General features: G+C 40.5%; 1 protein-coding gene across 3 annotated transcripts in view; it reads left to right on the top strand.

Moving 5' to 3' along the window:
• Positions 1 to 14,782, top strand: part of LOC103465092 (cadherin-4-like) — a 321,198-nt gene that overhangs the window by 208,197 nt on the left and 98,219 nt on the right. For 2 of the 3 annotated variants that reach the window (XM_008409644.3, XM_008409643.3), the window contains exon 5: positions 3,788 to 3,970. In XM_008409644.3, the coding sequence (XP_008407866.1) occupies positions 3,788 to 3,970 (183 nt within the window). Of the gene's footprint in view, positions 1 to 1,683; positions 1,949 to 3,787; positions 3,971 to 14,782 lie in introns of those variants that run through there. The other variant, XM_008409645.3, reaches the window with a different exon arrangement.

The following is a 14,782-nucleotide window of genomic DNA, read 5'->3' as shown; positions in this document are numbered from 1 at the left end:
CAGAGCCGCGGCTCATCGTATATGTCACTGGACTCTGAGTACGCTCACATAAACTGTCACGGATCGTTTTTCATCCACATTAAACTAAACATTCGCTTTTTTGTTGGGTTATTTTTTTTATACAAGGATTGGCAAAGCTGAAAGTGCCTTGCGAAAAGGATTTGGACCAATTATTCACATTTTGTAATGTAACTATCACAAGCGACAATGAGTTCACTGGGTTTTTATGGGACAGACCATTACAGATTAGTGGATAATTGAAAATAAAAGCACAAGAAATTATGCATTTAAGTTTTTTTTTCTTTTTACAAATAAAAATCTACGGAGTCTGGTGTGCACTTGTATTCAGCTTTCACAGATCAGCTTGAATAATTACAGGATTTAAAAATAAATAAATGCCCAACATTTTGAGAGCAATATAACACTTTACACTGGTGTATTAATATGTGTTGATTTATCACATAAAACCCCACCCAATAAATATTGAATTATAAGGTTATGACATCACATAATGTGAATATTTCCATTGTCCAGCATCTACATGGCACAAATTCCCAGATAAAAACTAATTCGATCAGCGACTGTCTGCCTCACCTGCACCAGTACCTACTCAGGTAAGAGTAGCAATATTATTACTAAAGTAAAAGCAAAAAGTACAGTACAGTAAAGCTATTGCTACAAGTTCCTTTTTACCTAAAAAGTCACTTAAGAAAATGTAGCCATTACCCATAACACAATTAGCAGCCTGTTATTATTAGCAATAATAATAGATCAAACTTATATAGCACATTTTCAGACACTGTCAGTTTTCCTTCTTAACAAGCTTACTGTAATATGTTGGCATGGATGTAATTATCTGCATCCAATAGCATTACTCAACGCACTCAGTTTGCTTAGAGAAAAGAAAACTGTAAAGGTCTTTCCAGCTGTCTTGATGCTAACAGCGGCTTGTCTCCATCGCTGTCTGACAGGTGTAAAGCTTGCAGGGCCATGTTGTGTTTAACGGTGACTTGAAAAAACACGTTGCAACATGTTAGCAACGGATTAAACCAGCGGTTCCCAAACTTTTCCATGCCACGCAGCAAAATATATCAAGAATCGTCTGCTTTTCGAATTTATTTGAAAGGCACCTCGAAAGTGTGTGTGCTTGTATACACCTCCATTTCGAATGGGCATTTATTTATTTTGTCTCACTCTCTAACTCTCTCGTCAGTAACTATCACATTCGTTAGCATGTATAGTTAAAATCTTATCTTTTGATTTTAATTAGCCGTGCGATACTTGCTTTTGAGGCAAATCTTCTTCTTGATAAATGATCAGCCAATCAGAAAGATGAGCATGTCAAGTAATATTCAATAAATTATTTTTAACTTGCACGTCATAATTATTGAAAAATAAATCTTGTTTTATAAATATTGAACAAAATCTTCTGATTAAATGTTACTTTTTTTTATTTTTTACTTTCACTTTTTTCACTCAAGTTTTACGGGGCTCCCCCTAGTGGCCATTGGTGGCCTCTTCGCCCCACTTTGATAAACACGGCTGATAAAAGTGCAGGGGACAGAGGGCACCAATACAGGAAGTGCGGGAGCCCCTACTGTGTCAAATCGAGATGGGACCAATAGAAAGCTGGCCACTCTGAGGTTAAAAAAAAAAAAAGCTTCCCGTCCAGGTGGGAACGGCTGACTCCGTCCAAAATGTCCTCCCTCGAACATGCAACGAGTGAAGACGAAAGATGGAAAAACATTCACCGCTGTTGCCTGAGCGTGTAGCTTCCGGTCGGCCTCCCTCACAGGCACAGCAGGTGCGCTCTGATAGGCCGGACAGTTGGCCCGGGTTTGCATTTCAGAGGCGCGGCCGCGTTGCCGCTCGTGTGCTCAGCTGCCTGCGAGGCGGCGCTGCGTGCGGTCCAGGTGGGATTAGCAGGAGGATTTCCACCGTGCTTCAGGTGACAACGGTGCTGCCGATGTGTGTGTGCGTGTGTGTGTGTGTGTGTGTGTGTGTGTGTGTGTGTGTGTGTGTGTGTGTGTGTGTGTGTGTGTGTGTGTGTGTGTGCGTGTGCGTGTGTGTGTGTGTTTGTACGTGGGGGTGCAGACTCAACAATAGGATTAGGTGGATTACAGCAATACAGCCATATTACACATGACGATAGCATAAAGGATCGGGGTGGAAAAAAAAAAACCCCAGGGCTTTACGCACCCCTCTAACCCTTATTTCACGAGGCAAACTGAGTAAGAACGCAATCTTCCCTCTGCAGCTATAGCCGGAGGGCATCACAGAGGAGGGGCCGTGGGGATTGTTTATCCGTCCATACGTTCCTACATGAGAGCTGAACACTGGGAGATTTTCAAAAGCCTCAAACATAAGCTGGGAATAACAAAAAATAAAAAAGCAAAAAGCTTCGTGGTCTGAAACACCAAAACAATATTAAGGCTTTCAACACAATTTGAAGAAAACTGTTTTCATCTTGGAATGATTACAAAACTGCAGGGTACTCCTCTCATTATCAGACAGATGTTTCTCTTGTATCTGTTTCATGCCAAGAAAGGCTTACGTGAGGTGTGGGGTGGGGGGGATACCTCATTTGTTTCAGTCTTCAGCAGGGACAAACGGGAAAGACAGAGATGAAGGAAACATTAAATTAAAAACGTCCCTGCGGGGATGTAAACAAGGCACGCACATCCATGCACGGTGCAGTCTGAAGGAATACTCACCGTCTCAGGTAGGAGTCGTGGGGCCTCAGGCAGGCTCAGGTTTCCTGCTCAGGGTTTTGAAACAAGCAATGCGGCATTATTTTAAGGAATTTGTGTCTTTTAACCTCGTTTCTTCTCCAGTGGCAGTCCGGCTCATACGTGCCATTTCTACTGGTTTCGTCGATTCTCGACCTCATCAGTTTGATGCAAATAGTTTGCTGTGTGACATGAGTTTGTGTATGCAGTGGTTTACTTTTGAGCGACTCAGTGCCACTTTGAATCTGCATGGCGTACGCTCCAACCTCAGTGGAATGAAGTATACCCGTGTATGTGGGAGTCTTGAATGTTCATAGATTTAATTTTTGCATACTTTGGTTGTAACAAGTGTTTTGAACGACTCTGTTTCATGATCTTGAGCCAATTTGTCAATTTTCCTCTGATCTCCAGTCAAGTGCTGTTATTTTTTCTCTCTTTTGGACAAGTGGTTGTAGAATCCCAGAATGTCAGCAGTTTAATGAAAACGCAGAGTTAATTCACTCTTTGTGGTATCAAGCAATTAAACTGATGAACCTTAAGAAGTGTCCAAGTATACAGAACACTTAACAGATTTTGTTTACATGTTGGATGTAATCCGGCCATGTGACCCAGGTCTGTTGGAGTCAGTGGTTCATTTAAAACTCACAGGACAATGGTCAGACACCTGCAGGAAATTTCCTAATCCAACATTCAGCCTGCTTGTTACCTGCTGGAAGTCTTGCACTCTCTCGCTCCCTCGCAGCCTGAACGAACCACAGGCTTCACTTTTTAAGTAATACGTCCGAAATTGTTACACCTTTCTTTTTCTTCTTTGTCTTTTTAGCCACCTCACTACACACTTTGAATCTTTTTTTTGTACTTAGTAACAACTTTCACACCAAAGAGTGTTGTTGTTAGCACTACCTGGTAGCTCTAGTCGTAAAGAGATCTCATTTTTGACTCTCTGACCAGCCAGTTTCCCCTCAGGACCGATCAGCCGTCAAGATTTTTTTGCTTTTTTTTTTTTTTGTTGCCGCTTCGCAAGATTCACAACGCACTCTCTCTTTTTCTCTTTTCAGATCGGCTTTGAAGAAATGCTGTCACGGGTGTGGGAGTCCCAACCCAGGGTTATCAAGTTCTCTCGGAGACATCAGAGAGGTTCCTCTGCGAACAGCTTGAGGCGGCAGAAGAGAGATTGGGTCATCCCACCTATCAACGTTCCTGAAAACTCCCGAGGACCTTTCCCACACATGCTTGTCAGGGTGAGTGACAGTGTGATTTTTAGCAAACATAACTTTGTCTTCGGAAAACTTCTGCGCGACGTCGGATCACAAAGAAAACCCGATTCGAGAACGCACTCTGAAACGTCTTTGATTTTAAAGGACTTATTTAGGTCTATGGGAAGAATAGAATATGAAAAAAAAAACTTGGGGAAGATGTCTTTCTATTATATCTTCTTCATTCACCACCAGGCCATGAGACACAATTTTACTGGTATTTTCTACTTGCCACGTAGGGGAGGTACAGGGAAAACACTGCACTTTACTCAGATTTACATCATAATACCAAATGATTTGTATTCTGGGCCTTGGGGCATCAACAGACAAGGAGACGAGGGGAGGGGGGTGGAATCCCTTGGAAGGCAGACAAATACCCACTTGATGCTTGGTCTCAGAGCTGCAGACCTGAGGATTACTGAAGAGTGGGAATTCTGTGCTTGTTAAAACAGCTGGCAAACTGTTTCTTTTTAATTTTTTATCATGAACTAAGTGTCTATTTTTCCCATGTAATAGCGGAAGAAGGAGGCTTTCATTAAAGCGCAGCATCCTGCTGAAGATCCCTGATGTTCCCATTAAACTCTTTCTGCCATTGTGTACAAGGTCTCCAGACAATTTCACAGCTTGATTTGGATTTCCACATTTGTTCATTTAAACATGATTCTTCTGCAGGGCTTCAATTTTTGTGTGTGTTTTTTTTTTCCGCATCAGTAGCGAAAAGAAAAAAAAAGAAAGCCTTTTATTGTATTTTATGACAGATTCAAATTCTCTAATGAATATTAAGACCTTTTCAAAGAGTGAGTTAGTCTTAGTAACCTTTTTTGAGCAGTAAATTGAGAGGTGGGAAAACACGCAGCAAATGGTCCAGGAATTGAACCCTTGACAGCAATAACTCGATGACTATAGCTGCTACTCATGGTCCATGTGCTCTACCAACTCAGCCAACCCAGAGCCAGTTAGTCTGTGCTGAAAATAGTTCCTGTTGTGAGACTTTTTCAACAGTGGAGATGAATTTTGAGGCTGAATTTTGAAGTGGCTCAGCTTTGCAATCCTATTGGCAATCACCATTAACATGAGAGAGAGTGGAAACCATGACACAGTTGTCAAGGCACATTAATTGTTACACCAATGTGATGTCTAAGTATTCACATTTACATCTACATAAGTAATCAGAACTGATAATCAATCAATCAAATTTTATTTGTATAGCACATTTCAGCAGCAAGGCATTTCAAAGTGCTTAACATAATTAAAATAAAAAATAAAAACAGAATAATCAGTGAAAAAGAGCATTTATAAGTTATATAAATGCTCCAATTGGAATATTCGGTAACACTTTATTTACCGAATAAACTGTTACAGTTTAAAAAAATAAACTGTTACAGTTCATGACACTGTCATGAACATAAACATGACAGTGTCATGTTTATGACATGACACTGTCATAAACATGACCTGTTTTGAACGTGAATAAGTTTTCATGAATGTTTATGACTGCTGTCATGAATTGTCATTCGGTAAATAATGACACTTTTAATGAAACTTTTAAAGCGACTTATTAAAAGTGTCATTATTTACCGAAAGACACTTCATGACAACAGTCCTCAAAATCCATAAAGACTCCTTCATGTTCATGACAGGTGTCATGTCAGCATTCAAATAAAAGTGTTACTGAATATTCTGATTGAATTTGTAATCTGAATGAGAGGGTTGTTTTATGAAAACGCACATCATGATTGGACTAATTAGTTTTGCACCCACATAAAATGATTCATTTGTTTCATTCAATCAGAACACATTTTAAACCGATCATAGCTAAAATGAATAATAAGGTTTTTTTAATAATTTTTTTTCTCTAGGTACTCCATTGTTCACCAAAAGTTATACAGTTAGGAATGTAAGATTACCTGGTAATTGTAGATTCATTGCGGGTGGTAAAGGATTCATGTATAGTTGTTTGTCTTGTAAATATCTTGACTAGTGCTTTGATAAACTTCTGACTTGTCCAGGGTGTAGCCCTCTTTCTCATTCCCAACCTTAGAGACCCCGATCGAGATCCAAAGGGTGTAGCGTCCATCTTGGACTTACTCAGTCGTCACAGACTGAGTATGTTTGAGCTTGCTGACATTATATTACGTCTTCATAGATATTTGAACCAAAAAAAAACGCTTTTGATATCTGTATGACTACACAGTCATTGGTGAAAAGAGGAAACGGAGGGGGCTTAGGTAACATCCTTGGGGTGTACCAGTGTTGAGTTGCAGTGCAGAGTCGGTGTTTATCATCCTTACCACCGGTGGTCTGGCTGTCGAGTGTTAAAGTTAAACAGGATTTGATGTTAACATGAGACGTATAAAGTTATACTTGTTGCATTGACAAGATGTTCTCGCTTGTTCCATGGCTGCTCTCACAATCTAGCATCATATAATTAATATCTCAGACAGGTGGTTTTCAAGCAATCAATGTGCAAGGACATATTTTCTTGTAGTTAGACCAAACTTTTCCCATTTCCACCTCTGAAAACGCTCCTTGGTTTAGAAAAAGGTAATTTTCATTTCACCAAGACCGGTTTTAGGCGAAAGCGTGACCTTGCTTCTGAAAAGGATGTCTTTGAAACTTAAAGAACTCAATTATACACAACCGCAGAGCAAAACTTGGAGGAAGAAAAAAAAAAAAAGATCAAATTTAAACTCAACAGGCATCAGACAAATGCTGAGTTATATCCAGTGGCTGTAAGGTGTGGAGAAAATCTCCAAATTAATTTCTCATGGAGGTGTCACAATTTTTTTAGCTCTTTGCTCTCACTGCTCTAATCGCTGCACACTCTCTGCCTCTTATCAGTCACCCACACAGACAGGCGGCTTCTTGGAGACATTTTTGACTCACACAAAAATAGTAGCACACACACACACACACACATAGTCCTTTACGCCCATTTGTACTCCATGGCTTACACTCCGGGATTACGGAAAATCGCCTTTCACCAATGTGATGGCAAGTGAGCAGATTTTCCACCAATGCGTGAACACTCTCGCCCTTGCGCGCACACACACACACGCACTCACGCACACACACACCATCATGCCACGGAGTGTAACAGGAGGTGCGAAATTGTCGCGCCCTGCTGGAGAAGTGGAGCTTCTTTCATCCCCTTTTTTTCGTGTCAGGTGTCTGATGGTTGGATTAAGCTGCAGGTGACTACCTTTATACACGCGGGCCGGGTCGGCGTTGAGGTCGGGTTGGTTTGAATGCGTGTCTGTAACTCTATCAAGCCGGCTGTCCTGTAGCAGCGCCTCGGCCTTTAGCTGTGCAGCATGGGGGCAGATGAGTCTGTTGCTCTGCAAATTTGTCTGTTCCCAGTTCTTCCTGCCACACAACTCTGCGGTTTGTCGTGACGTGAAGGCGAGCGGCAGAGGGAGATTCTGAGATGAGATTCTGAACGAACGCCGGGCTCAGAGGAAGCGAGGCTTTAAAGTCTGAACTTGAAGACACACCAGCTCCACCCGGTGTTAGAATGTAAATGGGATGTAGGTGTAGTTCTCGAATGAAGCTTCATAAACAGGTGGATTAGATGTAAAAGTATCCCTACTTCTTTTACTTTTTCACATTTTGCCACTCACTTCACAGTGATGATTTCTTTTACCATATTTTCCGCACTACAGGGCGAACTGGCTTATAATTCACACTGTTAATGAATGGTCTGCTTTTGATCTTTTCTCGTATATAAAGCGCACCAGACCACAAGGTGCATTAAGCGAAACAAAACAGTCGGATAAGTCAGTCAGTCAAAGCACAGTGCGTATTACTCCACGACGCTCCCGACTACAGTAGCCGTAATGTAGCTAAAACATTTTGACAGAACGCCGTGAGCGCCGTGTACCACAAAAAATCACTTCAAGGTCAGTGAGCACAACCAGAATTAATCCATAACTAATCCACTAGAGGGGCTGATTTACTCAAGGATAATATATATGAGGCGCACTGCTGTTTTTTGATAAAATTAAAGGCTTTTAAGTGCGCCTTACAATCTGTATTAGGATTTGACATGATAGACCAGTATTTCTCAACCCTGGTTCTCAGCGCCCCCCTGCTCTGCATGTTTTAGATATGCCTCTATTCCAGAACAGCTGATTCAAATGATTGCATGACCATCAAGTGGTGCAGAAGCCTGTTAATCATCCAGAGATACAATTCAGGTGTGTGGCAGAAAGGAAATACCCAAAACATGCAGGACAGGGGGGCGCTGAGGACCAGGGTTGAGAAACACTGTGATAGACCATAATGACTGAAGCGGGGACAGGCTGCCAGTCCATCACAGGACAACACAAGACAAACTACATGCACACACAAACACAAACACACACGCACACACACACCTAAGGGTATTTTAGATGAACCACTTAACCCCACAGTAATGTTTCTGGTTGTCAGGTTAGCATGTTGGCTTCCTCTCAAATGCAGAAAGACTCTTAGACTAAAACTAATGGACTCTTAACTGGACAGAGTTAAATCTATGTTTGTTGAGATTTAACTCTGTCCACTGACAAAGCGTTTCAGATCTTCCAAAAAAGATTTACAGAGCGGCAGAAATCCCCTTCTATTAGTACAACTACCAACCTACCAGTTGTTTAGCTTATTGTAAGATTTGACAGCAATTAAATTACATAAAACTGAACCGACGCTTGGGAAAATATGAAAGCCCTTTGCAAGCAATAATTTGATTAAGCCCAGTATTATTTAGCTTGATTTTCACAATGTCCACACAGCAAGAGCTAATAGCCAAACAATACAAAACTGAAACAAAAATACCCCCCAAAAACAATAAAACGGATTTGTATTTGAAGCTTTACTCTTGGGGCAAATATAAAATGTGAAATTCAATTTTAATGTAAAAAGGAAAAATATCAATTGGCATGAAATATCGTTTTAACTCAGTAATTGTGCACACATAAATGAACATGTAGATACGAGGAACACACAAAGAGCAGGCGCAAAGTATTTGAGCGCACATGGGAGGCAATAAAACTCCAGACAAAACAAGCGGATCCAAAAATCACATTATAAAGTCATTATGAGCGGTAATGAAATACTCTGAGCGATATGAGATTGCAAATAAGCCACAGTGTTATCATTTTGGGTACTGAGCAAACAGCAGCGCAGACATTACGCCGAGCGCACGGTGGAGCAGACCTGTAATCCCGCGCACACGGATACATCATGTTTATTTTAGCAGCTCTGCAGAGTTAAAACACAATTAAAAAGCCACAAATTCAATCTGCGTCTGAAGCGAACAGTCAAGATTTATCAAGGCGTATAAAAATAACCTGGCCGGCGGAGAAATGCAATCATTTGTTTACGTTTACTTTGATGCGATTATACAGGACGAGTAATCTGTGATCATTTTGCCAACTCCACACCGCACAAACTAAATTAACCACCGGAATTACCATAATGAGCTGCTGCAACTAAGGCTTTAAAATAGATCCTACACAGGCTCACTTAAGGGTGCGACTTAAAACTTATTTATTACGTATATTACGGTTTCATTTTGGCTGAGCAAACAGCAAACACTGTCGGCCTTTGCCTTGAGCTCGTGGAGTCACGTTTTATTGGAGCTGCATACAATGTGCTCAATTATTTTCTTCCCCCCTTGTTCATTTCCTCTTCCTAACTGCAGGTCAGGGAGGTAGCCCACTTTGTGAGGCCTGGTTAAATGAAAGGAAGATCTTTTCTCGCTCACATTCAGACTGCTTTCCATCAGTTTTGCCTCATTGGCCCCGGTGTAGGTGCTGCGAGAGGGCCGTCGAGATGAGAATGCCACAAATGGCCTGAAACTAATGTTGGCCTGCCTCACCCCTTGAGATTTACAGCACTCTCCACAGACTTTCTATTTTGTATTTCCCTTTTTTTCCTCTTCTTCTTCTTTTTTACTTTCTTTCAACCCGAGTATCCAACTTTCATTCCATTTTTCCATCTCTCCTCCTTCCCCCAACCCTAAACGCTCGTCAGTTTCTCAAGGAAGAAGTCGTCCCTCTGCCATTTCCCTTTGTGTCCACTGAACCGGAGCTGTTCCCACATACCTCTCCATTTCCAACACACTTACATCTGTCATGTCAAATTATTTGACAGCCAGAGCTCAGAAGCGCCTTCCATTTTGGCTCAATGTTAAATCAATGCCGTAAAAGCGCCGCGGCTCGAGGTTCTTCGTTACAGCGGCACAGGTTCCCTTCCTCCACCTGTAGCGGAACAAAGCTCCTCCAAACAGCTGCTGCGCCGCAACATTTGATGTTTAATTTCTATGAAGAAAAGGATCACAAGAGTGTGTGTGTATGCATTTGTTTGTAATACTTTGTGGTGACCGTTTTCCGGACACATACGACGTTGTGGGGACCCACTGCTCCTTGTGGGGAAACACTGTTTTTGGGTCAGGAGTTAGATTTAGGACTAAGGTTTGAATTGAGTTTTGGTTAGAGTTAGGGTAAGGTTTAATCCATAGAAATGAATGGCAGTCAATGGAAAGTCCCCATAAAGTTAGCCACACAAACGTGCGTGTGTGTGTGTGTGTGCGTGTGCGTGCGTGGCTGTGCGCGCGTGTGTGTGTGGTGTTATGCTAAATGTAAAAGAGTAAGTTACAGGCAGAGAATGATATGGCTAATTGCTAAGGACTTCCCAGCAGGAAATTATAGGACGTTGCTTTTAAACTAGATCTATCGGCTTAATTAGCATCACAGTAACATCCAACCTCAGCCGAGCTGCATTAACCTGTTATTATTGTCGGTGTCAGAGATCTTTCTCCATTCTTACAGAATCAAAGCAGAGGCCAACAGGCCTTTCTATTGACAAGCTGCATCCATCACTTAACGTCTGCAAAGATGAGATTAAACACGGGGAGCAAACATTATTTATTAGGTGGTTTCTTAGAGAAGTTAGTTGCTTTTTTGTTTTGAGGTATCAGATCTAAAGGGGATGAGTACATGACATCATAATGGTAATTTTTTTAAAATTACGACCCAAAAAAATAATTTGCTAGAAAAACAAGTTATTCAGATTGTTTAGAAAATAATTTAAAGGTCATTTTTCAATCTCAAAAAATGAACTTTTGTGTTATATTTATTGTAAAAAAAAAAATCAAAAAACAAAAAAATACTTTTAAAAACTGATGAGTCATCTGTTATTTCTAAAATATATATATTTCTAAATTCCAAACTTTACAAATGAAACTGATTTTCTTCAACTCAAGTTTCCACATCCTTTGATGAATACAATTTTAACAGTTTGATCACACACCCCGCCTCCATAAATAATTAAAGTTGATAGTTCAAGGTTTTTAAAGCTTTCAGTCATCCATCTGTGTATTTTTGCAAAGCTGCACAGTTATTAGCCAAGTATTTAGCCTTGGGAGCTCCTCAAGGCTAAATACTCGGCCTCCTTTCAATTCTTTATCCCCAAACGTTTTGGACAGGCTCTACTTATACACCTAACCTGTGCAAGCCTCACAATATTTACTTTTCACAACTCTTTTTTTTTTTTTCACAACAATTTTCCATCTCTAAATGCCGTAGTTTGAAAAGTTTCCACTGCAGACATAAACACTCTGACCATCACACTATGTGTAACAATATAGTTTTGGTGTTTGTTTTTTTCTTTATATAGAACTGGTTTGTCTTCGGAATAAAATACATGAAAAAAAAACAAGTAGTTAGAAAAATTGAAAATTATAGATTTTCTAAATGTTGATATATTGCTACAGTTTCAGTAATTTCACCATCAAGCAACTCCTTAAATAATAGCTGTGCATTACATATTTTTTTCACTGTTGATAAATATTAGATTGCCAACCGCTGTTGCACATTATATAGAAAAATACAAACACCTGCCGCCTCTGTACTGTCTATCCGCGCTTCTTTTCTAACTTTTTCCCACCAGCAGTTATTACAGTTGCTGTTTCCATTTCTTTAAACAAACTAACATGCAGGCAGGGAGTTATAGCAGTCAATAACAGTGACAAACTGTCCAGCATTGTGACTGCTGCATGCTTCCTGCTATAGGCGAACCTGTAAAGCATTTTATCTATTATTACATCCATCTAAAAGTAAACTGACTTAGCATTAGATGCAGGCAGGCTGAGTGGTGGCAATAGGGAGAGAGAGAAATGAAAATAAGTCAAGACATTCACGAGCCTGAGCCGGTCGCACCTTGCCGACAAGCACGCCTTAACTCATGTAGCGTTCTTTCTGTCTGCTTGTTCCACAGGCAGAAGGAAGCATTCCTGATTGTTTGCACAAAAAAGGACATGGCATGTTAAGCATGGTACTTTGACCAAGAACAGCAAGAATGGTTGCCCATCATAGATTTTTATCTACATATGGGGTCAAACATTTGGCCTGTGGTTCCCTGGTAGAGTACAACGTTTCCCCCAGAAAACTTGCTAAGCTCGATGGTTGGGTTCCAGGGCAGTCGTTCATCCAGTGGCCCATTATGCTTTTGAGTTAAAAAATGTTTAATGTTGACAGAAAATGTTAAAATATCTCTTGATAATTATGTGTTAATGAAAGATTGGAAGATTGATACCTGAACACCAACTATAAAGTCATTAAAAAAAAGATGCAAACATTTCAAAAAGACTCAAATAAATAAGAAATGCTTAGCCTGGTGGGGGCACAAGTAAAGCCTGGTGCCCCGCCAGGCTTATAATACACTGGGGGAAAACCTGGAGTGTAACAACATCTTTTGCCATAATAAATAGGCTGATCAGTGGCTGAGTTGAAATCAGATGTCATTGATCTTGATCTGTAAATATGCAAAGTTATTAACCAGAACCAATAAGGCTAAAATTACAAACCTTGTTGCTAATTTTTGTCTAGATTTTTACAACCACAAAAAGTCTATTTCTAAATCAAAAGTCTATTTCTACATCTAATTTTAATGTACAATGTAAGAATAAATGTATTTTTTTGTCATATAAAAACAGGACAAATCAAAGCTTTAATTTGTGGTTTTACTTGTGGGTGGACTAGTGTTACTCAGCCTTTCCTGTCCAGCCAAAACTTGTTTTACTAGTGGAAAAACAATCTTAACCAAATTGGTATTTCACATTTTCTTCTTTACTTATTGCATAAATTCTGCTTGTATTCTTTTGTCTTGCTTTGTTTTAGGACTTTTTTTTTTTCTATAAAGTGCTTTGACCTTTGAGTCGATTGACTGACGTATGAACAAACTCGCCTTGCGTTGGCTGGAAATGATCATGGTCAGTGTGAAGCTGAGGTCACAGCTCCAAAGCCTACCCAGACTTTCTTGATTTATTTTCTCGCTGTGATATTTAGCTGCATTTGTTTTTTTTCTTTAAAAAAAGTTTTTATATGACATTTTCTCACCCAGAAAGTAGGTTTAACTCATCTCCAAGGAGCAAACTGAGTTTCTTGAAATGACGTCTCACTCTGGGCTTAAATTGGGACGCTCCTCTATTTGCCCCCACCAACATAATCCTCAGAATGCCTCCCAAAATTGAGTGTTTCTGGGTTCTGAATCATCCAGAATAGCAGCACGGTCTCCAGGAATAAAGTTGCCTTTAATCTTGTTCCACATACCTGACTTTTTGTTGGTGGGAAGTGCTCTGTAACCTTGTTTCTGCCAAAGATCTGCCAAAACTGTTGAGTTATTTCCGTTTATCCCGCATAGCTGCTTGGCGTAGACCCGATTAAAGTTTAGACGCTGAAGACTCACCATGACAGACATTACCGCTCCACTCTGGTCACAGTACAGCTTTCACATAGTATTAGTACATCCAAGTTTGGCGAGTCTGACGTGTAAACTCCAGTTTTACAAAATCCCACGTAGAAAAAAAAAGTTTTTCATTTATTATTTATTTATGATGTCAGAGGAAGTATTTGCTCCTATTGGAAGAAACTTTTTCTTAGAAACCCAACAACTTGCTTCTGAACGTTTTCATACTTTGCTGCTTGTTCTGTCACAGTGAGGTTAGAAATTGAAAAAATTTGATCATTGTATCCTAAAACTGTCTGTTAATTTTTTGTAACATTTAGAGAACTCTAATCTAGAGCTAAAACAAATCTTTAAAAATGCTGTGATGTGAAACAGCATATGCAGATTTTGGGGGGACGAAGATATTGAATGAGTACACTATGACCCATCGAATCAAGAAACAACATGGTTGGAACTGGTCTACCAACATGAAGACGACTAAAATTATGACTACAGCCCTCACATCGTTCCACGGTCTAAAATAAAGTCAAGACCTGATAAGAAAGTCAATTGTTAAAATACAAATGAGAGCCAAAGTCTACAAATGGAGAAACTACACAACAAGGAGGAACCTTTCCTGAAGTGGCCGGTCTCGCCAAATGACCATGAGGACATCAACAACTCATCAAACTTTGCTACAAAATAACCAGGAACAACCTCTAAATTTGAGGGCTGCACAGTGGCGCAGTTGGTAGAGCTGTTGCCTTTCAGCAAGAAGGTTCTGGGTTCGATTCCCGGCCTGGGGTCTTTCTGCATGGAGTATGCATGTTCTCCCTGTGCATGCGTGGGTTTTCTCCGGGTAGTCCCGTTTCCTCCCACAGTCCAAAAAAGACATGACTGTCAGGTTAATTGGCCTCTCCAAATTGCCCCTAGGCGTGTGTGTGTGGGTGTGTGTGTGTGTGTGTGTGTGTGTGTGTGTGTGTGTGTGTGTGTGTGTGTGTGCGTGCATGGTTGTTTGTCCTGTGTGTCTCTGTGTTGCCCTGCGACAGACTGGTGACCTGTCCAGGGTGTACCCCGCCTCTCGCCCGAAACGTT

Source organism: Poecilia reticulata, chromosome 5 (assembly GCF_904066995.2).
Source record: "Poecilia reticulata chromosome 5, P_reticulata-male-v2, whole genome shotgun sequence".
NCBI lineage: Eukaryota > Metazoa > Chordata > Actinopteri > Cyprinodontiformes > Poeciliidae > Poecilia > Poecilia reticulata.
The sequence above is the reverse complement of the archived record's forward strand: the minus strand, read 5'-3'. Positions and strand labels throughout refer to the sequence as shown.